This window comes from Marmota monax, unplaced genomic scaffold, assembly GCF_021218885.2.
Source record: "Marmota monax isolate L192 unplaced genomic scaffold, Marmota_monax_Labrador192_F-V1.1 WCK01_AAM20220418_F8-fsc00001, whole genome shotgun sequence".
Lineage (NCBI taxonomy): Eukaryota > Metazoa > Chordata > Mammalia > Rodentia > Sciuridae > Marmota > Marmota monax.
The window spans coordinates 35,190,862-35,215,927 of NW_026693777.1; the positions used below are offsets into that span (position 1 = coordinate 35,190,862).

Here is a 25,066-nt window from a genome sequence, read left to right on the forward strand (position 1 = left end):
CTAATATTATTACTTTAATAATGTTTTACCTCACTAAAAGGTGTTCATTTTAATGGTCATAATTTATTGAATGTTGATGTCCACACATCATGTGAATAACAATCTTGACATGAAAATCTCTATTCACTGGTGACATATACACTAAGCAAAGAAAAATTTGTAGCTTATTACAGAATAATAACATGTGAATACTTTCGGTAACTTGAGATTTTTAGGCTGAGAAAATACCCAGAAATAAGTTAGAAAATGTTTCTATAAATCCTAAAGAGACAAATAAAGCACAACAAAAATTTCTGGTCATAGAAAAAAAAAGAAAGAAATTCTTTTATTCCCATGTGATATATTGTGTTCTGTCCTTTTAAATGAATCACAATAATTTGACACTCCTATTACTTTATTTATTTACATGCTTCTTATTTAACTCTATGATTTTTAACTCTAGGCTTAGAGACCCACATGAAGAAGTAGCAGCATAAATTGGAATGCACATTAGTACCACGAATTCTGACTCTTAGCATATTCTATCCACAAGTGGTTCAAAACCAGTTCTTATGATCAAAGCAATGGATGGACTGAATGGCTCTGTGGTTTCTGAGTTTGTGCTGCTGGGACTCTCAGGTTCTTGGGAAACTAAAGTTATTCTCATGATAACATTCTCCTTGCTCTACTTAGGGATCATCCTGGGAAATCTCTTCATTGTCTTTTTGGTTATTGCTGATTCTCACTTACATTCTCCAATGTACTTCCTGCTGGCCAACCTGTCCTTCAATGATGTGGGACTTTCTTCCACCACAGTTCCCAGGATGATCACAGACCTGTTAAAGGAACACAAAGTAATTTCCTTCCAAAGCTGTATGACGCAGACATGCTTCATCCACGCCATGGGAGGTGCAGAATTGGTGCTGCTGATAGCCATGGCATTTGACAGGTACGCAGCCATCTGCAAACCTCTCCACTACTTGACCATCATGAGCCCCAAAACATGTTTTCTGTTGATAGTCACCAGCTGGGTAACAGGAGTGATCCATGCTATGACTCAATTTTCATTTGTTATCAACTTGCCTTTTTGTGGTCCTAATAAAATAGACAGCTTTTGTTGTGACTTCCCCAGGATCATACAGCTTGCATGCTCTGATGCAGCCAACTTTGAGTTTGTTGTTACTGCAAATAGTGGCATCTTAACAACAGGCACCTTCTTCCTGCTCCTCCTTTCCTATGCCTTCATTTTGATCACTGTCTGGAAACGTTCCTCTGGGGACTTGTCCAAGGCTCTTGGCACATTGTCAGCTCACATCACTGTGGTGATTCTGTTTTTTATTCCATGCATATTTGTCTACATATGGCCTTTCCCCACATCATCAGTTGACAAATACATGTTTATTGTTGATTTTGCTATCACGCCTGCCTTGAATCCTGTCATCTATACATTGAGAAACAAAGATATAAAGATAGCAACACAAAGACTGAGCAAAAGGTGTCATTGTAACAGGTTCTGCTGACTAGTCTGTCGTTGAGAGCTCAGGAACTACTTTCACCTGTGTGATGGACACCTCCACTTAGGCATCTGTACTTCAATGTGCTCAGTTGTAGTAACATCTACATCACTGACCTGTTCCTATTCATACTAGGATTATGTCTATTCCTCGTATACAGTATTTACTTCAGAAATGATTCTACTGTGTTAAAAGTTTTCTTTTTTTTCTTTCTTCTTTTTTTTAGGATACAGAATCAATGTGTACAAACAAGGTCATATGATTTAACCTGTGATCACTTGATCACAAGTGTGTAATGACATCCCCTTTCTCTCCCCTAGAGTTTGTAAATAAATTCATACTTAAATTGTTGAATGTCAGAAAATATTACAATGAATGGTTATATATGTGGGACTAGTAGATCTATTTAGTTACTTAGATTCATTCCCTCCAAACAAAACCTGAAACAATTTTTTTTTCAAACTTACCTCTCTATTTTTGTTTCATTAATGAACCTTTTTCATAATGTGATAAGTACCTACAAAACCAGATCCAAAACAAAAATCCAGAGTTTTGACAATAAATAACTTTCACCTATAAACTTTATATGACCATTTGGCTATTTCCTTATTGAGACATAACTTAATTGAAAATAGTTTATTTGGAGGCTAACCTTTGAACCCATCAGTGAGGAAATGATATTGAGAATGGAGGCATGCACATGTGGAAAAGCATGCTGAGATATGAGCCTCAATTGGCTCACTAGCAGACTACATAGACCCTGCGGTTAAATATTTCCCAACTGAAGAACAAGGTATTGGGAGTATTTATTCACTTTTCAGGGTACATTGCTTCTTGGTCATGTCCTGTCTTTCTCACGCAAAATATTCTAGGTTTTCAAAAGCCAGGACATACTGTTAGGAACACTTTCTGTTGTTTAAAGAAACATTACTGATAAAAGTAAACCACTTCATATTATTCCATTCTTATCAATGTGTAAATTAAATGTTATTTATCTATTTACATAAAACTAACAAAGGTGTTAGCCTGAATACTTCTACCCTTTGAGGAACTTCTACGATTCTCTGCTTTGTATAAGTGCCACATAAACCAGCAACTGCAAGGTGTCCCTTCAGCATGTGCATAGTTCAGCAAGTCAGTGGCCAACTATGGTTTCAGCTAGCATGATAGATGAAAACATATGTGATTGGGTAATAGGTGATCTTTGTCTCACATCAACACAAGTCATCTGATTTGATATGACAGAAATCATCATTTTAGTTACACTTAAGGAACTATAGCTATAGACTAAAGTAAGAAAGATTTTTTATGACCACCAAAAAAAATTAATCAAATGAACTCAAAAGACTTTTTAAAATTACACTATACTTTCATCTTTCATGTATAGATTCAGTATAATTGATTCTGTCTGTGCCTTGCTTTTGCAGTTGAGAAAAGGGCACACTATCTTATGATGCTCTAAATTTAGGAAATTCAGAAACCAAGGGGTCCCAAGCAACTGCCTGTCAATCCAGTATACCCATAACACAGAACTCTCATGTTTACCACCACACCACACTGACAATAATACTCTCCATTCATGTGGTGAGCCGCTTCTGCCGTTTCTGCAGACTATGGTCGCCATTACAAGATGGCGCTGGCTCCGCTGTGGTCTGTGACAAACAACTCCTTATTTGGGAGAGTTGGCGCATGGTTTTTCACCACCCTATGAGAAAGCTCCACGTGGCAGCTTCGCATTGGGGCTTGAGATGCTTTATTAAGGCTGGGAGGGGCATCCGAGAGAGAGAAGAAGAAATATCAAAGGCCTGAATAAACTGCTGAAAGAAGATTCCTGAGTTGCGTCTTCCTTGCAGGCAAGGGGTCGCGACACATTCACACTGTCCAAACAAAACTGTGCTGTTTATTTCATTGTGTGACAAATATATTTCAAGCACTAAAGAGAATTTAGAATCAGCATTATTCATGGAAAAGAATGAGATCACATACAATGATATTACTGACATACCTCTAATACTATGTAATAATGTGATGGTCTGTTTGTTTCCCTTTCTTCCTTATATTTCAAGAAAATCTCAATGAATTCTGTTTTTAAAATATTTTGTACTGGTGCTTTATAATTATACATAATAGTGAGACTAGTTGTGAAGTGTTAAATTTTGGCCAATATTAATCCCCAGTACCTGCCTTGAACTCCCCTTCTCTCTCAAACTTGTGCACTTACTCTACTTTAATGGTCTCCATCATTTTTATGAGAGCCTCTATTTTTTCTCTCTTCTTTCTCTAGCTTCCATATAACAACAGAAATCATGTGACTTAACTTTGTCAGTATGGCTTATTTCAATTAATAATCTCAAATTCCATCTACTTTCCTGCAAATGACATAATTTCATTCACATTTATGACTAAGAAAGCCTCCATTTTTTATGTATATGTGTGTGAGTGTGTGTGTGTGCATGTGTGTGTGTGTGTATATATATATATATATATATATATATATATATATATATAACATTTTCTTTGCCTATTCATCCAGTGAGGCAAACATAGGCTTGCTCCATAGTTTGGCTATTGTGAATTGTACTGCTATAAACATGGGTATGCATAAATTGCATGCATGTTTGCATGTATGTTGAATTTAATTCTTAAAAATAATTTGAGAAAAAAAAAAGAAATCTGAAGGCAGAATATCCCTTCCCAGCAAAGAATCACGAAAATACATTCACACAAATTGTCAAATACTCAAGGCAGATTTAGAATCTTCTTTTGCAACTTCTTGGGTAATGATTTTTCTGTTGATGACTAAAAAAAAGTCAGAGTTCTATAACAAATACATTGAGTTAAGAAAGAGGGCAGTTCTTGATATAAGGAACTGGTTTTCTAAAGGGGAAAATAGGGACACATTCAACGGCCTTTGTCATGACAGACACATTTAACTACACTTCAGAAAGGTCTCAGAAAGTGCATAGAATAAATGTGTTATCAAGAAAATAGAAAAAAAAACTGGTTTCAAAAGGAGAAAATAACAAGATCAAGTAGGTCACTTTACATAATAACCAAATACTTTGCAGTATACAGAGTATGCACAGCCAAGTCATATGTAGAGCAATCATTTGAAAGAAAGCAAAAGAAAAGGAGAGAGAGAGGTTTAATTTCATTTTGTTACATATATATTTCCAGTTTTGCCGGCACCATTTGTTGAATAAGCTATTATTTCTCCAGTGAATGTTTTTGGCACCTTTGTCTAGTATGAGATAACTGTATTTATGTGGGTTTGTCTCTGTGTCCTCTATTCTGTACCATTGGTCTACAAGCCTGTTTTGGTGTCAATAGTGAAATGTTTTCTTACTATATAATAAATGGAATATTACTCTGCTTTAAAAAAAAATAATTACTGAGGGGTGGTACAACACGATCATGTAATGGTTCCAATTCTAGGCTTTTGAAGAATCTCCATACTGAATTCAAGATTAGTTGTACTCATTTACAATCGTATCATTAGTATGTAAGTGAGAAACGTTGCTTTAAAGGTGAGCAAACAGGCAAGGAATGTGGGGTAATCCATGGTGCTCAGGGTCTCTGTCATCTGATGTATATAGTTGGGACTAGTCTGTGCTCTATGAACATGTCCATTAAGTTCCATTTTATTCTCTAGTGAAAATTGGGTCCTCCAACATGTAAAGTTACCTAACTCTAGCTGCATGCTATAAATTTTGCCATCTCCCATCTGTTTATGACAGAAGGAATCTACTTTGTTTTTATGGTGAGCCACAAAAACTTTTTAAACCAATGCATTAACAGTATAAAATATTCACTTACAGATATAACTTTTGTATGGATATTGACCACACATTTCATCTTTTTCAGTATAGTTCTTTAAAAGATGTATCATTAGATCTTGTTTAAATCATTTGACACAGTAAACCTACTCTTAGCTATTTACCTGAGCAAATGAAAATTATATGTGATGTAAATATATCATTGTTTACACAATTTTATTCTTATTCAGTACAAAACTGGACAAACCCTAAAGTTCTAAAGTGGGGAGATGTAGAAGTGGGAGAAGTGGAGAGAAGTGAGTAGAATAGGCATTGAGTGGAATAATACTTCGCAATAACACAAAACCACTAATGCTCAGCATAAAATGGATGAATCTCAGTTGCAATGAGGAAACATAGGCTCAGAAGGGAACACACTATAGCATTTGCAAATAATAAAAAAGATGGGATAGCATATTACCCCTCTCACAATGTCAATTACCAAAAAGTAAAGAGATATCAAGTTGATATTGGGAATGTGGTTAAGGGACTCTTTAACAATATTGGTATGAATGCAAACATGTAACCTTTGTGGATAATTATATTCTTAAAAATTAAAATGGAGCTAATAGTGTGCCATGCCTATGTTATGGAATATTATTTAACTTTAAAAATTTGTAAAATATACTTTTTACAATGTGGAGCAAACTGGCTAAATGAAATAAGCCAGACTTAGATAAATAATGTATGAACTTACTCTTATGTAGAAATTTAAAGTAGTTGAATGAATAGTAAGAAGCAGACCTGTTACCAGGAACAGAGTGGAGGATGAAATAAGGAGAACTAGAATAAATAAATTTTAAAAAGAACACTAAACAATATGAGTAATCTAGAGAAAATGTAGCATAAGTATTTTAGTAAATAATATATTATTGCATACAGAACATTGTGCTGAGAGAAGATTGTAGCAGCTCTAACCACAAACACAGACTCATACTACAGATTCCTACTATACACACACACAGACACACATACACCCACATGCTCACACACCCAACATGTCTGTGTAAAGTGATGAACGTGCTCATTTTATTTTACTATAAAAAGCATTTTACTAAGTGTATGCACATCAAAATTTCATGTTAAACCCTCAAGTCTAAACCATAAAAATGAATTTAAAAAAATAAATAAGGCACAACTGTGCCAACAAACAAAACAGATTGATGGTTGCCTGAGTCAGGGTGTAGTGTGTGGTTGATGGTGAAATAACATAGGAGAATTTCTAAGTTTTAATTTTTATACATAAGTTACATCGTAAATAAAATTTAAAAATTGAAAATTAAAAGGCATTCACAAAATGATAGGACTTCTGTTACTTTATCACCAACATCATCATTGCTTTTTGAAGATAAAACAAAATCATATACAACCTCCAACTCTCCTCAAAAACAACAACCTCCCCAGATGCTACTGCTCAGACATTCCTCACTTTATAGCTCTGTTACATTGGACAAGTGACTTGGCTACTGTCATCCTCTTTCCTCAATTGCAAATGAGTAGACCTGATCATGATTAAATGGTAGTACCAGAAAAGTGTCTGAAATACACCAGCAATTGAACAAATAGTGAACTTTTAAGTTCTCTGACTGCTTTTCCTGGTACACATATACTATAGCTATACTTTGGACCTTATGTGTCCCCCAAAGTACTATCTATTAAATAAAGGCCTGGTCCCTGGTTTGGGGTCATTGTGAGATGGTGAAACCTTTCAAAGATGGAGTCAGTCAGAGATATTCCACTCATTGGTACCATGTCCTTAAACAAGGTACTGGGATCCCAACTCTTTCTTCTTTTTCTCTTTCACTTTTTGAAAGAGATATCAGTTGTTTTGCTGAGTCATGTGTATATGCTGTGAAGTTCTCACTACCACAGACACTAAGAACAGGGCCCTGTAATCATGGATCAAAACCTCTAAAATCATGGTCAAAAATCTTTTCTCATTAGAAGGTGATATCTCAGCCATTTGTGACTGAGTTAGCTTAGGATAAAAGCTGAACTTGAAAGGTGTCACAGCAAGATACTCAAAACAATATACAATGATGTAGTGGAACCATTAAAACAATCTATTACAATTAAAATTGTGTGAATATGGTCTATCTCTTTTTTTCCCTCCACATAGTCTTACTGGACTCTAATCGCCCTTTTTCACACTGAAATTTTTAATGGGAACCTGAAATCACATAAAGGGAAATTGTGGATAGGGGAGATTACAGTATGTGCTCTGCTCACCCTATACGTAGAAACAGAAGTAGAAAATGTAGTCCAAGCATGGTGATTATTACATCCAAGAGTAAGCAAAATCAAGAGAGGAGAAATGAAGGCCACCTTCAGAACAAATGTCTCCAGTGAGTTGTAAGAACCTTATTAAATTAGACTGGATCTATATGCTGTTTTAATATTGCAGTACAGTAGGGGGTTACCTTCCATTTTCATCATTGAGGGAAATACCAGAGTATGTTTTCACAATCAAATTGTGAACTTCAGACGTCCACTGAAGGAAGCACTGAGAATGATGAGACCCAAATGCTCCTCTGACTCACAGGAAGCACAAGTCCAAGTGGGCCCTAAGTCACCAGCACAGTGACAACATTGTGATGCTGAGCTGGCCAGAACTGCCCTCCACAGAATTCTGAAGAACACACATCTAGGTTCAGTCATGTGACACCAGAGACCCACAACAAATAGAAGAGTGTTACTTCCTCTACACACACCAGAGAACAAATGCTAAACATCATTTTGCTGTTTGAACCAGCTTTTAATTTTCTTTGAATAGAGTAACTCTAATCCAGCACAGACAGTTTCATGTCCCTTGAGGACTAAGTTGAGAGAAAGTAGGTGACTAAGGATCCCCAAGAGAAAGAGAGGGAGAGTCTTTCCAATCATTGCTCTACTTAAAACACACAGCTGAAAAGTTTCTCTACCCAGAGTCCCTTTCACATGCAATGAGGAGGACACATTCTCACTGAAGTTCTCACTGCAGAAAACAAACTGGACTTCATTTTAGAAGTAAGGTAAAATCCAAAGAAAGTTCATCAACAAAAGCCTGTTTCCAGTAGTGGTAGCTCTGAGTAAGTATATCACAAACCGATGTTGGAGTTTTCACTTTTCATCACACCCACTAATTTAGAAATTATTTAGCACATATATATATTTATAATTTTTAATTGGTGCATTTTGATTATGCATAAAAATAGTTCCATTGTGACATATTCTTACATGTAAACAACATATCAACCACTGTTACATTTCCATCCCCCACCATGCCATAATCATGCATGCACATTCACAAGTTTGGTTGGATTCATTCCACAGTCCTCCCCTTTTCCCATCTTTTCTTCTTTCTCCTCAAATCCCTTCATCTGTTCTACTGATTTTTCCTGTTTTTAAAAACAGTTTTAATTTATCCAGTGACTGATTAATTAATTCCCTTCCCAAAATACTTATGGAAATATCATCTAAATTCTAATTGTACTGATTACCTCCTGGGATCAAATGAGATATGCTCTAGAAACTAAATTTATTTGTGATAGGCCCATAAAAGGCCTTCAATAGTACTAGCAAGTAATCATATTTGACTTTAGATATGCAACAGATCTGGAAACAGACTATTGAAGAGGCAGAGCTTGGGGAAGAAAACAGACAATGGCTTCTTCAGTTGTTAAGATGGAAAAATGCATACATTGAAGGCAAAAGAAAGAAAATGACAATAGAAATGAAGAGGAAGCAACTGAATTAAATGTTTGGATATAAAAACTGAGCCCTGGAGAAGCAATCTGGAATACAGACAAGAGTGCTATCAGGTGACTATTGGGTATTTGAGAGAATAATTAAGACATTTATAAAAGCATTGTTTATGCTAAAAGACTGTGAGTTGGAGTTTGACAGGTTGATAGGAAGGTTGAGCTGGAACTTTCTATGTATATACCACATACAACTCTTGACACTATACTCTGGATTCCTGAGATAAAGGAACAGATTTAAAATTTCATCTGCATGTACTATTTAAAATCAGTAAAACTGATATTGAATAAAAATATAGAAATAGCCCATGAATCACCAAATAAATGAAGGATGAGCAGAAGGGAGGTGACCTTTGTATAATAGCAAAAAGTACAGAACAGTATGAAATAGGCCCAATTTTGTTACATGCATATGTGAATGTGACACAATGAAACACACTCTTTTGCATTATTATACACCAATAAAATTTTTTTAAAGAAATGTAGGAGAAAAATTTGGAATGAGCTGTAATAGAAACAGTTTTCATTCTGCTGCAATTAACAGAAAAAGATGTTTATAGTGTATGGAAAAAAAACTAGAGATCAACTTTTTCTCATTAAAAAAAGAATTTAAAGACTCTTGATATCTTTTGTTGGTTAGCTTAACTTACCCTTTGAGTCCTACTTTCTTTCAAAAATTTTCAATGTGTCATTTGTAGTATATAACATTTAGAACTTCACACCTGTTGCACCTTCAGGAATAACAATACCATTAAATGAATGAAATGATGGGTGAATAGAGTGCCTGCACCCTATGAAACTTTGTTTCTGCATCAAATGCTCAATGTTCAATGAATCAGTGACTGTAACATCAGGATTAGAAAAATCACATTTATGTTCCTAATCTGAGATAAGGAATTTCTTCAGAAATTGAGCGATTTCAGCCAAAAGTGTGAACAAAGGGAATTTTATTGACAAATGGCAGGAAGGAGAACAGCATTATAAATCCAAGAAGCCAAAGACAAGATTTGTTTGTTACAGAAACAAAGTCATGATAATTAGAAGCAAATCCTACAGCTACATAAAAAGAAATGATGACCCAAAATGGACAATGGCATGAAATATTCATAATTCAGATTTCTTCACAAGAACTAATGCATCTGTATAAATTGGATTATTTTGACTTATGTTATAAACAAAAAGTAAGGATTGCCAGTAAAGGGTTGGGTGGAGTAAGGTGTAATTAGAAAGGGTCCACCATACAGCTATTTCATATTTAAGTAGAAAGTTTGCTGCATTGATAGGAGTCAACAGAATTTAAAGGAAATACAATTCAATGATATCTGGGCAAGTTCCAGAGTGCCTTGAAGGGGCTATCCTTGTGCCACGTTGAAGAGTATGGGTTACCAGTATCCTACACCTCTGGATAACAAAGCATGGCTGTAAGGGCTTATCCATTTAAGACTCAGATTCTTCATTTACATAATGGGTCTCATTTAACAATATCTACACATGAATTATGTGGTTTTAAAAATAATGAAGTGGTTATACCAAAGCTCTGTATGAAGGATGAAAATAATAAGTATTAATATCATTAATATTTAAAGAAAATTTTTGTTCATTACCAGGTGTTCATATTAATTTAATGGTCATAAGTAGCCAGTGCTGATTCCCACACATCATGTGAATAACAATCCTGACATGTAAATTTCTACTTCACTGGTGAAATATATGTTAAGCAAAAAAAAAAAAATGTGTCTTACTGCAGCAGAATAGTATGAGAACACTTTGGTTAACCTGAGATCATTAGGCTTGGAAAACACCCAGAAAGAATTTAGAAAACATTTCCATAAATCCTAGAGAGGCAAAGCAAGCAAAACAAACACTTCTAGTCATATAAAAAGGGAAAGAAATAATTTTATTCCCATATACTATACAGTGTAATTTCCTTTTAATTGAATCAGAATAATTTGCTGTTTCTATTACTTTACTTATTTACATGTTTGTCAATGAATTCAATGATAATTTAACTAAGGGTTTCTGGTGCACAGAATGGGAAGCACAAGTTAATACCACAGATTCTGACTCTTCATCATGTTCTATCCACAGATGGTTCAAAACCAGCTCTTGTGACCAGAGCAATGGATGGACTGAATGGCTCTGTGGTTTCTGAGTTTGTGCTGCTGGGACTCTCAGGTTCTTGGGAAACTAAAGTTATTCTCATGATAACATTCTCCTTGCTCTACATAGGGATCATCCTGGGAAATTTCTTTGTTGTCTTTTTGATAATTGTTGATTCTCACTTACATTCTTCAATGTACTTCCTGCTGGCCAACCTGTCCTTCAATGATATTGGTGTTTCCTCCACCACAGTTCCTAGGATGATCACAGACCTGTTAAAGGAACACAAAGTAATTTCCTTCCAAAGTTGTATGACACAGACATGCTTCATCCACACCATGGGAGGAGTAGAGATGGTGCTGCTCATAGCCATGGCATTTGACAGGTACGTAGCCATCTGCAAACCTCTCCACTACTTGACTATTATGAAACCAAGAACATGTGTTCTGTTGATAGTCATCAGCTGGGTAACAGGAGTGATCCATGCTATGACTCAATTTTCATTTGTTATAAACTTGCCTTTTTGTGGTCCTAATAAAATAGACAGCTTTTGTTGTGACTTTCCCAGGATCATACAGCTTGCATGCTCTGATGCAGCCAAGTTTGAGTTTGTTGTTGCTGCCAACAGTGGCGTCATAACCATAGGGACCTTCTTCCTGCTCCTCCTTTCCTATGTCTTCATTTTGGTGACTGTCTGGAAACGTTCCTCTGGGGACTTGTCCAAGGCTCTTGGCACATTGTCAGCTCACATCACTGTGGTGGTTCTATTTTTCACTCCATGCATATTTATCTATATGTGGACATTTCCCACATCATCAGTTGACAAATACATGTTTATTGTTGATTTTGCTATCACTCCTGCCTTGAATCCTCTCATCTATACATTGAGAAACAAAGATATAAAGATAGCAATGCAAAGACTGAACAAGAAGTTTCATTATGACAGATTTTGCTGATCTTGGACAATGATCAACCATACATCCATACATCCACCTGCCTGCTGGACATCTACACTTAGACATTTGCCAGTAAATATGGCCAACTGAATATGAAAGCTACCTCAATGAGTTGTACCTACCCATAGTAAGACTATGTCTTCTCTTCCTCCAGAGGAAGCATTTGTTCATTTCTTATATTATACTAACATCAGAAATGAAAATCCACTATGAAATTTTTAGGGGGAGAAAGAATTTGAATAAATAAGGTTATATGAATTAACTTGTAATCATTTGGGCAAAAATATAATTACATCCTTTCTGTTTCACATAGAGTATTAAGTAACCTCAAACTTGCTTTGTTGAATATGAGGGATCATCTCAAAGAATGGTTATATAGATAGAGCTAACTCTAGTTGCTCAAATCCATTCCCTCCAAATAATATCTGAGACTAAATTTAACTGTACATAGTTTATTTGGAAGCTAAGTTTTTGGAAAATCAGTGAGGAGGTTATACCAAGAAAGGAGACATGCATATGTTTATAAACATATTGGGATGCAAGCTCCTGTGACCCTCTAGGAGGCTATAGAGATTCTGTAATTTAGTATTATCTCAATTGAATAAATACTCTGATTCTCTGCTTTGCACAAGTCCCTTAAAACCAGAAGTTCAAGCGTCTCTTCAGCTATGAACTGATTCAGCAAGACAGTGGCCACCTATCATTTCAGCTGCCACAGATGTCACTATCTGACTTCAACAAAAGTCATTTGACTTCTGATATACCAAGAGTCAGCTCTTAGTTCCTGCTCAAGAACTACAGACCAAAATAAAGCAAGAAATTGACCACCTTAAGAAAAAATAGATAAAATGACCTCAAAGATATAAATTCTATTACACTCTCATGTATATAATTGTTGTAATTGAATTGCTCTGTTTTTCTTTTGTATTTAAGAATAGGCACACTATCAAATGATGCTCTCACTTTAGAAACTCAAAAACTAAGAAGTATCAAGCTGTCCATATGCCTATCTTATCTAAAACACATAACTCTTAAATTTATCACCCCAGATGATACCATCTGTACTAAATATGTCCAACACTGACAACAACACTGTTAATTAACACCATGCAAACAAAACTGTGTTGTTTGTTTCTCTGCGTTGAAAATATATTCCAAGCTCTAGTCACTCTTAGAATCAGCATTATTCATGAAAAAGATCTGATCACAAACAATGATGTTAAGGACCTATACCACAAACTTGATCATATTATCTTAATGTAATCTGTGTTTTGCATTCTTCCTCATATTTAAAGCAAATTTCTGGTGAATTTTATATCAAATTCCTATATACACACAATGAGGGACCCAAGAAGTTTTATTAAAATAATTCAAGGTTTTTATCAAATTAGTTTTGGGCCTTGAGCACTTTTTCATCAAAGAACCATATGGAGAAAAGCCTCTGACATGCTATAAAAATTGGTTATTTGCCATGGAAAGGAAAAAAAGCCACTAGGACTACAGAGTCTGGATGACACCTTAGTAATAAAAGCCAGAGCTCTTTAGATGTGCACCCCAGTCATGCTGCCTTCCGGCTCTGTGACTTCCAACAAGTTGCACTTCCCCAGATGCAAACTCTCCACAATGAGGTACACTTTATGGGGCTATTGTGAAAATTAGGTCAGACAATATGTGTGGAAGCTCCTGGCATGTTAGGCATATTCAGATGGTCTGGTTGTTCTTGTAAAATTCCACATATTTATACTCTATCTTTAGGAAGAGTTCTGCCTTGAAGTATTTGATGACAAAAATTAACAATGGGAACATGAAAATATAACGTCTCTACCTTCAGCACCTCTTCATAATAAATTAATCACACAGAATTTTTTCTCTGGTTATTAACATGAATTAAATTTTATAGCATTTTTAATAGTCAATTGCAAATCAATACAAAGTATGAGTGACACCCTCAAGGAGAGTTGAGAGGGTGAGAAAGCAGACCTGGGCTGTGGGATAATCCACAGTGCTCAGGGACTCTGTCATCTGATGTGTCCACCTGGAAGTAAGTTGTGTTCCATGAACGTGTCCATTAATGTCCTTTGACTTCACAAGCGAAAAATGGATACTTTTACATTGAAATTATTTAATTCCAATTTCTTGTTGTCAAATTTTCCATCTACCAGTTCTATTAGTGATACAAAATGTCACATTTTCCACAGCATTATGGAGAGCCATACTGCTTTAGAGAAAACTTCTGAATGAGTTGCACCAATACCTTGATACGCATGCTTATGTATATAATTTCTTATGTATATTAGCCATACATTTCATCTTTATGGACGTAATTCTTAAAAGAACTTATAGGATTAAGTAAACCATTTGACTCAGAAAACCCACTCTTGGCTATTTATTTATGTATCACAAGCCCATGAGTGTTCACACAATTTTATAATTAACCACTATATGATGGACATAGCCCGAATGTCCTGAAGTGGGAAATTAATGAGAAAATATCCATGTAATGGAATGTGACTCAGCAATGAATAGAAATTACTAGTACACACAAGCAAGTAAATAAATCTCAAGTGAAGAAACCTAGACTCAGAAGGGAACACACTGGATGGTTCTAGAAATGCAACTCAAAACCTAATGAGAGAAAAAAACACCTTAAACTGTTAGGATGTATTCTGTCAAAGAATAAAAAGAGAGGAAAAAAAGAAAGAAAGTAAAAGAGATAGATCAGATGGGCCGTGATGCCTATAATCCTCACTACTGGGGATGCTGAGGCAGGAAGATCCCAAATTCCATAATCAGCCTGGGCAAGCTAGGGAGATGCTATATCTCAAAATATAAAGTTCTGAAGCTCACTGGTACACCATTTGCCTAACATGCTTGGTGTCCTTGTTTTTACCTCTAGTACCAAAAAAAAAAAAATTGAGAGAGATCAAGTTCTGTTGAGCATGTAGAAAAAGGGAACTCATTCATACAGTAGGTATGTATCCCAGTATAAAGGATTGACAAAAATTAGAAATAAACTTACTGTATGATGCAGTAATCACAGTTGTATAAGTATGCAAAGAAATGAAATAGGAGCCTCAAAGAGATATCTGTGTTCTCACTTTCATTGCAGCATTATTTCTCAAAGCCATGACATTGTTACCTTTAGTGTCCATCAGTTGATTAATGAATAAAGAAAATATGGCACACATAAATACAATGGAACACTATTTATCATGTATAAAGGATATACTGTCATGTGTCAACATGGATGAAACTAGAGGTCATTAAACTAAATGGAAAAAAGCCACAATCAGAAATAAAAATAATAATATATGACCTAATTTATATGTAGAAACTTTTTTACAAAGCTTAATAAATAGGAACAGAGGGGAAAAGTAATTAGAGGAAGGACAACTGGGAGGAAAATAGTAGTGAGTAAAAGTTTTAAAACATATTTTTAGGATGAATAAATTTAGGAAAATATACTGCATGAAGACTATCATTTATAATGTGATACTACATGCTAAAAATGTATAGGTGCTGTCACCACATGCATGCACAGATTCTATGTAGAGTGATAAGAGAATGTTAATTTGAGTATATAAAACACTTCACTCTGTATATGGGTATCAAAATATGCTGTTCACCTTGAATAGATACAATAAAAGCACATTGAATAACTAAAAGAAAAGCAAAACTGTAGGAACAATAATCAGAGTCTGGGTTGTCTGAGTTGCAGTGTTGGGCATGGTTGATTATGAGGTACCACAGCACAATCTGGGGTTTAATGAGATTGTTGAAAAATCTGGACGGTGTGATAGTTTTCCAAATGATATGTGTAACTGTAGAACTGTAAACTTAAAACTTTTCATGTTATTACACATAAATTATAACTAAAATAAAAAGTATTACAGCCTCAATTATAAAACATTTACAGTAAGGAAATGCTTTATTGCATCACTAAGGTCCTACTACTTCTTCAAGATTCAGAGAAATCCTATACTCTCTGCAGTTTTCCTCTAAACCAATGAATGTCCTTGCCCTGGTTCTACCTCTCATAGCTCCTTCACTTCATACCTATGGAACATGGACAAGTAGGTAGCCTCATTTATGCATTTTCACATCTGTGAAAGAGTCCAAGGGTTTCGTAGTTGAATGAGGCAGTATTAGGAAGGTTTTGGAGTCCCAGTCTGAGAGAAAACCTTGAGTTTTTTAGGTTCTTTAACTGAGATGACTTTGGACCTAAGGCCTCAGGATACAATAATGGATGGTAGAGCAAATAAGTTCATGTAAAGGTGTGAGAAAACAAATGCAAGTAGTAAGGAAACAATGAGAGAGTGAGGGAGAGAAGAGGGAAGTGAGTAGATGGGTCAGAAAAAAAGATGCAAAAGGCAGATGATAATCGCACATTTCACATCAAATTAGTTGAAAATAAAAATGGAAAACCAAGAAACACAAGGAAAAAATCTCCTTTGATGAATGTATGTTCAGTAGTTCCCCTCTCCAGGAAGAATGCATTCCATGATCCACAGAAGATGTCTCAAACCAACAAACCCTCATAACTTTGTTTGTTCCTGTACATACTCACCTATGATGGAGTAAATTGACAGGATGAGATTAGCAGCAATAACTAATGAAGCAGAACAATTGTCACAGTGCACTGCAGTAGTGAGCTGGAGCTCTCTGCTCTCCCCTCAAAGTGTCCACTGTCCTATACTGACCTATCTTTTAGGCCATGGTTTATGGTGGGGAACTAAGACTGTGGAAAGTGAAATTGTGGATAAGTGAGGACAACTGTATGTACACTTCTCATTATTTATAGAAATAGTAAAGGATGGATTTAATCCAAACTTGGAATTTACAACTGCACTTGAATAAAACTGATACACAATGACCACATATAATTAATGTGCACAGTGTGATGAGATTGACTTATGCACCCACCTAAGAGATCTTGATCACAACCAAGATAATACACATATCCAGCACTTACAGAGTTTTGTTGGGTCCCTTTGATTTTGTGTGATTTTGTGTATGATATTTTGAGTTGAGGGGGTAAATTTTTGGTGTTTTGCTATTTTGGGGGAGTTGTCTTGTAAGCTACAAATGTAAGATCTACTGACTTGAAAGATATTTAAGTATACAATGCCATATTATTTAATCTGGACATAGTGTTGTATGGTGGATCTACAAGGCTTATTCATCTGGAATAATTAATTCTTTATGACATTGAATGCCTCCTTCCTTCCCTCCCTGCCAGCACCTGGACACCATAATTATGTAGTCCACTTCTATGAGTTCCACCATTTGAGATTCCTCACATAAATGGAATCATGCAGCATCTGACCTTCTGTGACTGGTTTTATTTCACTTTAGTATAATACCCTTAAGATTCATCCATGTTGTCAGAAATGATAGCATTTCTTTCTTTTGAAAAAGGCAATAATATTCACTATATGTCTACACAAATAAATTCTTTACTGATTCATCTGTCTATAAATACTTACATAACTTCCAGTTCTTGGCTATTGTGAATAATATTTCAATTAACATGAGATCAAATCAGTAACTCTTCAAGTTACTGATTCCATTTCCACTAAATATATGCCCAGTGGTGAGATTGTTGGGTCTTAAGCTAATTCTATTTTTAATGTTTTGAGGAATTTCTGCACTGTTTTTCATAGCTGTTGTACCATTTCATGTGGCAACTAACAATGTGCAATTTCCCCATGCCTTAACCAAAATATTTTATCTTTTATTTAAATTTTCTTTTCTTACATTGTAACTTGTATTTAACTAATCTAACTTGCACCCGGTATTGAAAAGGGTTCAATATCACATGATGTCTTCAAATCAGGGAAGGCTGGAAGCTAAAGATCCCCAAGGAGCATGAAAGCAAAAGTCTCTCCACATACTCAGCCCTATTTAAAAGCAGAACTGGAAAATCTCTAGCTGTAGTCTACTCTTCACAGTGTGTATACACCACTCTGAGGTACACACACTATCACCAACACGGGTCACTGAAGAAAGCTAACTGGACTTGGCTTGAGATGTAAGGTAGATTGTAGTGTAAGCCTTGTCATCCACAGAGGATCTGGTGTCAGAGCTGACTCCTGTAAAGTAAGTAAATCACAGACTATCTGATTTTAAACTTCTGCTGCATTCCATCCACTAATTTAAGAATAATTTTTTGGTTTTGTTGAGCATTTTTCTACAATTGTATCTGTTATTTAGTTGAAGTGCCATCTGAAAATATTAAACATTTTTTTTCTTCCAACTGATCCCTGAGACTTTTGGACTCTTTACTGCAGTTTCACAAAGTAACAAAAGACAAAGTCCTTCTATACTCTTACAAATCCCAGACCCTCAGGTTTGAGGAGTTGGATTACAGGTAATTTAATATTCCCTAATATTTTCTAATTCTTTTGGACTGTGACTTTTCTACCTTTTTTTCAAAGTATTAGAAGCTGCAGAAATATTCAGGCATTATAATTAATAGGATAAAGTATAGTCAAGCTGAAAACAAATGATAAAATTGAAATTATTTAAATATAAATGTGTTTCTTTTCCTGCTGTTATTGGCAATTTAAATTTATTTTTATTTTGATTATGTCTTCATAGAACAGAAAGTGTATTTCACAAATATTACTTTTCCTAGTCTTTTCAAAATCCAGATTCCAATCAAAAGTCATGTCTAACATGGAAGTTATATTGGTGGCTTTGCCCCTCTCTAGCTAAACAATGGGGAAATCAAACTTTCACACCAGCAAAATGGCAATAAATGTTATTATTATTAAAATAGGATTCTTTCAAAGTGCCTAACACAGATCTGGCATATGATTGCTAATTGTTGACTTTTGAATCTTCCAATTTCTAGCCTAAAAAAATGGTAAGAGAAAAAATACTGAAATTGAGACGAAACAAGAGAAAGACAGAAAGGAAAGGAAGGAAGGGAGGGAAAGAGGGAGGGAGGGAGAAAGGGAGGGTGGAAGGGAGGGCAGAATAGAGGGGAGAGGAAAGAGAGAGAAAGAAAGAAGTAAAGAAAAAGAGAAATGAACAAAGAAATAAAGAAGGGAAAGAGTAAATGAGAGAGGGAAAGAAGAAAAAGGAGGAGACAGAAGCAGAGAGAGAAGAAAGAGGAAGGAATTAGAAAAAAAATATTCTTAGGGCTTTGTGGCTTATAATATAAATATTTCAATAAGGGCAACTGAAATAACATGCTTGCATCAGTCAAAAACAAATGTAGAATTTTATTATATCCCATGAAGGACTAGCTGTCACATAAATATCATTTAAACTAAGATGATATTTATCTTACCAATATGAGCCAAGGGCAAGTCAATGTCTGACAACAGGTGTCATTGCTCAGGCCAAGGAATAAACAATTTTGAAGAAATACACTTTCATGGAGAAATTCAAAGTGAGGAAATACAGTATTTAATGATATAAATGTGCATTCAGCCTTTGGATCACTTTTTGTACCTGAACATCCTATCTCAAATGATTTGATGATCAGTTTTTCCCATACTGTCCTATAGACTTTGGTTCAATTCATTATCCTTCTACATACCATTTAGCAATAGATTTATGTCCTGAAACTTATCTAGATTGATTCACTTTGGTAAAATAAAGAGACTTCAAATATATTTACATCTGTGCACTGAGGGCAAGTCTTTCTGATTCCCTGCAGTAGAAGTAGAAGCAGATTTACGACTTGGAAAAACTGTTTATGGGGAGTGTTGACTACAGACAATTTTAATCAAAAAATTCATTTTTTGACATGTGTTTTTATTTAATGTACTGACCTGCATTTCTACACTTTGGTAGCCTCTTGCTTAGTCACACGGCTGTGCACACATCTAAATTCAAGAAACATTTATTTTGAACTTCAAATTTAGTACAATGCTAAGATTCCCATTTTGTGCATGAGATGTAGTTTTCTGATCCCTGAAAGCTGAACATTAATTTCTTGTTTTTATTCTAGAAGTTCATCATTTTCTCTTTGGATCTCATTAGAGAAGAAAATACTAAATGGAAAAAGCAAACCAGACTGTGGTGCATGAGTTCATTTTTCAGGGACTCTGTAACTCAAAGGAGCTACAGATCTTCCTCTTCCTCTCATTCTCCATACTCTACTTGATGACTGTGGTGGGGAACCTATTTGTTGTGCTATTAATCATCACCGACCCCCATCTTCATTCCCCCATGTACTTCCTATTAGCTAATCTCTCCTTTGTTGACTTCTGCCTTTCCTCAGTTACTACCCCTAAACTGGCCACAGACCTCCTAAAGGAAAAGAAAACCATTTCTTTTGGGGGCTGTATGAGCCAGATCCTCTGTGTGCATTTCTTTGGAGGAGGTGAAATGGTGCTTCTTGTGACAATGGCCTATGACCGTTATGTGGCCATCTGCAAACCACTCCATTACTCCAGCGTCATGGACAGACAAAAGTGTATCTGGCTAGTTTTGATATCATGGATCATTGGCTTTGTGCATGCCATGAGTCAACTGTTTATGATTTTGGAGCTGCCCTTCTGTGGTCCCAGAGTAGTAGACAGCTTTTTCTGTGATATTCCTTTAGTGCTTAAATTAGCCTGCATGGACACTAATACTTTGGGAATGCTGATAAATGCAGACAGTGGTATTTTGGCAACAACTTGCTTCATTGTTTTGCTGGTCTCCTACACCTATATCCTATTAACTGTCCACCTTCACTCTGAAGGTGGTGCCTCAAAGGCCCTGTCAACCTGCACTTCCCACATCATAGTGGTGGTATTGTTCTTTGGACCCTGCATCTTCATCTATCTGTGGCCAGTCAGTATCACTTGGGTGGACAAGTTTCTAGCTGTGTTTTACACAGTAATCACACCTCTGCTGAACCCAGCCATATACACACTGAGAAATAAAGATATTAAGAAAGCCACAAAGAAACTAGTGAATCAGCACATGAAATCCATGTGATATAGATAGGTAACTCATATAATCAGAAAATCTACTGTGGCAGTCCAGTTTGTCTGCACTTTGGCCTGTAAATTAAATTGTACTGCATATATGACTCATTCTTATCTATGATCTATGAGTGCTCGCAGACGTATGGCTTATGGTTTTCTTTTCTGTTATTCAAAATTTGTTCAAAATTCCAATACTTAAAATCTTGCTGCTTGGAGGGAATAATAAGTCTATGTTAATACCCCTTTGTACAAGTTCAAAGATTAGTAAATGATATAAAAATAACAATTTCCACAATTTATTAAATACTACCTATGTTCTCAACACCATGTACACATTTTACCAAGTTTATCTATAACTTACCTAATCACTTTGAATCAGTTATCATTATTCCTTTTTTAAAAATATATCAAGTGGAAGCAGGAAATATATCAATATAAAATTCATTACTTTCCTCTAATATAATTTAAAATTTTAGATCTCCATGGGAGCATCCTATTACTCTTTTACATATGTTTTAAAGCTATTTTGTGTTCCATGTGGTTCAAAGAACATTAGGAAAATTTCTATTCAAGCACAAAGAAGGTGGTAAATGAACTTATTAGAAATCTCCCAATATGGTTATGGAATATCATCCACTATAAGTGTCTTTCTAAGAATATTGTCAGGCTTTCTTTTAAACATTATTTCCCTGCAATAATTTGTTATTCAAGGTCCAATATGATATCTTTGTTTGTTGTAAATAGAAAAAGATGCAAAATGATATATCCTTCCTAATTCTAACTTGGCTAGGCATGATACTAAAGATACTTAAATGGTCTTCTTCCACCTAGAGAACAAAATGACAAATGAATAAAAACACAGTACCATTGCCCTACCCCTAAATGACATAATCCCTTTAAGTTTTCAGGTATTATTTGTTTATATAATTACAGAATTGGCCTTGATTTTTTTAAATCCTTCAATACAGAGGGAGAGGTGTTTGCAGCCCTTTGAAACACCATTTCTTTTCTTGGTTAATACAAAATTTTATACATAGTTTTATCTTACATGAATCAACAAGGAAGCCATGAGAATGGGGAAGAAGGATGTATTGTTTTAAAGCAAAAGCATTTTCAACTGATAAGAACAAAGGCAAGTAGAAACATCAATCACAACAAATTTCAATTATGCATTCATCCCCTACAAAATCCAGATATTTATGGAGTTACAGGCTATTTACCTGACAAATTTTTTGCTTTTAGGTAAAATCTCACCTGATAACAACCCCCACAAAAATACTCCAAACACACACACACACACACACACACACAAAAATCATTCTATGTGTGTGTCTATTAAAATACACAGAGAAGGAAAATAAATAGCTTCTTTCATTTAGTAGAATTAGAATGAAAAGACCAATTATATCTACATTATATGGTCTTTTAGTATAATAGTTTATATAATAATTCATAGTCTATACATTTTAATGATGATGTACATCATTTTTCTGGTGAGAATTATATTTGCACATCTTTACAATATCTTAATTTCTAATTTATTCCTATGCATAGAAGAAAGTCACAGTTTCTTGGATCTCAGAGCTATATCAATATCTTACAAGATTAAAGTGACAATATTTATATTAGGAAATTAAAGGGCAATGATAACACGACTGATTTAACTGAGATATTAAATAGTTGTACTTATGGCTTCCCCAAACCAGATAATTATAGAAGCATCACTCATATATGTATGTGAACATATGGTGACTGCTTGGAATGGTTTTAGATGAAATTTCTCAAATTAGCTCATCGATGTGGCCCTTTATTGTTAGAAATCACTATAGCTTCATAAGTGTTTTGAAACCTGCATGTAACGTCCACTTCTACCTCCCTGTGTACAAAACATAACCGTAGGGGATCCTGACTGCATTCTTGCTAGAGTGTATTAGTAGTTCTTGAAAATTGCAAACCAAGGTCTTACTTTCAAGACCTGGATCTGTGTAGTAAGCTGACTCTGAAGTTTTCTGTGTTTCCCAGCATATTCTCAGGATATTATAACCAGGAGCCATCTCAAGAAAGTAGTACTGTCTGTGCTTACTGCTTTCAGAGTATAAATCCTATGCATTTTCCTATTTCCAGGACCTTGAGCAACATCACTGCACTGGCTTAGCAGGTTGTCACATGGAAAGTCAGTCTGGCCCTGGGGAGAGACTCTGATACAAACCTGCTTAGTCTATGTAGAGGGAAATCAGACTGCAGTGGGAGACGGAGGACTTGGAAGGGGCTTCCTTTAAAATCATAAGATCAGGCCAGGCATGGTGGTGCATGCCTGTGATCGCAGAAGCTCAGGAAGATCTCAAGTTCAAAGCCAGCCTCAGTAACAGCGAGGCGCTAAGCAATTCAGTGAGACCCTGTCTCTAAATAAAATACAAAATAGGGCTGGGTATTTGGCTCAGGAGTTGAGATTCCCTGAGTTCAATCCCCAGTACTCACCTCCCCCCCAAAAAAAAATCATCAGATCTGGAGTCCAGGTATCAGAGGATGGAGAGTAAAGAGATACATGTAATGTCCTACCTGGTAGCCAAGTCTGGAAGTATCAGAATCAAGGCAGCAAATAATTACATGAAAAAAAGTTCAACTTCTCCAGGGAAAGGTAGCTCAAAACTATACCTGAGATTTCATATTACACCAGTTAGAATGGCAAACATCAAGAATTCAAATAACAGGGCTGGGGTTATGGCTCAGTGGTAGTGCACTTGCCTGGCATGCGTGCAGCACTGGGTTCGAGTCTCAGCACCACATATAAATAAATAAATAAAGGTCAATAAAAAATATTTTAAAAAAAGAATTCAAATAACAATAAATGCTGGAAAAGATGGCAGGGAAGAAAACTTATATGTTGTTGGAAGAAGTGGAAATTAGTACAGTCCCTGTGGAAATTGGTGTGGAGGTTCCTCAAAAGACAAGAAATATAACTACCATAAAACACACTCCTCAGCTATAGTACTTCTCAGCATTTATCCGAAATAACTATATACCCTTGATTATAGCAGCACAATTCACAATAGCCAAGTTATAGAGCCAGCCTAGCTGTCTATCAACAGATAAATAAAAATGTTGCATATATACACAATGGATTTTTAACCAGCCATAAAGAAGGACAAAAATTATGTTATTTGCAGAAAATAGATGGAACTAGAGTACATGATGTTAAAAGAAAAATAAACCAGACACAGATAATCAAAGGTGATTTTTTTTTCACTCATATTTGGAAAACAGAGAGAGAGAGAGAGAGGATAAAAAGGAATAGCATGAAACTAGAAAGGAGACCAGTAAATAAAATGAAAGAGGAAAGGGGTAGAGAAGAGGGAAGGGCAAGGGGAGATCCTAGAGAATGAAGTATGTTATGTGCATGTGCAAAAATGCCACAATGAAACCCACTACTTTGTATAATTATTGTGCACAAACAAAAAAAAAAAATTAAGAATCCTGGGCAGAAGGTCACATGGCTTTCACTACTCTCCCCTCACAGTGCAATTCTTTACTAACTCCATTGCCTCTCTCAGCCCTCAGGAGCTTCTGGGGAAGCTGACACTAGCCCTGCCTTCAGAGTATGCTGCCCAGAAAGCTCCAGCGAGAATCTGTACCTGTGGGGCTCCACTTCTCATAATAGCTCATTCCATCACGCAAAGCAGTTAGTGGCAATCCAAATAGCTTCAGCTGAAAATCAGTCCTGCTGGTCACCAAGCGAGTATCACAAAGGAAAGAAGAGGTGGGTGTCAACCCCTAGTCTTTGCTCTGTCCACTAGGTGCACAGCCCAAGAAGACTCAGAGACAAGCTTTGATCAGCATGGATGGTGAGCATCCACTCTCCCCACTTCATTCAAGCACCTGGATGGGAAAGACATTTTTATCTTCTAGTAGTACTTTTTTTCTGTAGCTGAGTTTTCTATTTCTTTCTTCCCATATGTGTCTCTTCTCCTCTGTTTTTATTTTTAATCTTTCTTTTTTCTTCCTTTTTACACTAGCATATGATCCAGCTATACC

The 25,066-nt window shown here is 35.6% G+C and overlaps 3 protein-coding genes across 3 annotated transcripts; all 3 read left to right on the top strand.

Annotated features, from left to right (window-relative positions):
* Positions 1-551: 551 nt before the first annotated feature.
* On the top strand, positions 552-1,499 carry LOC124104122 (olfactory receptor 4F15-like). The gene has a single exon (XM_046460783.1). It carries the CDS (start codon positions 552-554, stop codon positions 1,497-1,499), a length of 948 nt encoding a protein of 315 aa, XP_046316739.1.
* A 9,669-nt stretch (positions 1,500-11,168) lies between these two features.
* LOC124104055 (olfactory receptor 4F21-like) lies at positions 11,169-12,104 on the top strand. The gene has a single exon (XM_046460719.1). It carries the CDS (start codon positions 11,169-11,171, stop codon positions 12,102-12,104), a length of 936 nt encoding a protein of 311 aa, XP_046316675.1.
* Positions 12,105-20,114: 8,010 nt separating this feature from the next.
* LOC124104056 (olfactory receptor 4K3-like) lies at positions 20,115-23,189 on the top strand. The gene is made up of 3 exons (XM_046460720.1): positions 20,115-21,034; positions 21,611-21,652; positions 23,159-23,189. The coding sequence occupies exons 1-3, from the start codon at positions 20,115-20,117 to the stop codon at positions 23,187-23,189; spliced, it is 993 nt and encodes a 330-aa protein (XP_046316676.1).
* The last annotated feature ends 1,877 nt before the right edge of the window (positions 23,190-25,066 follow it).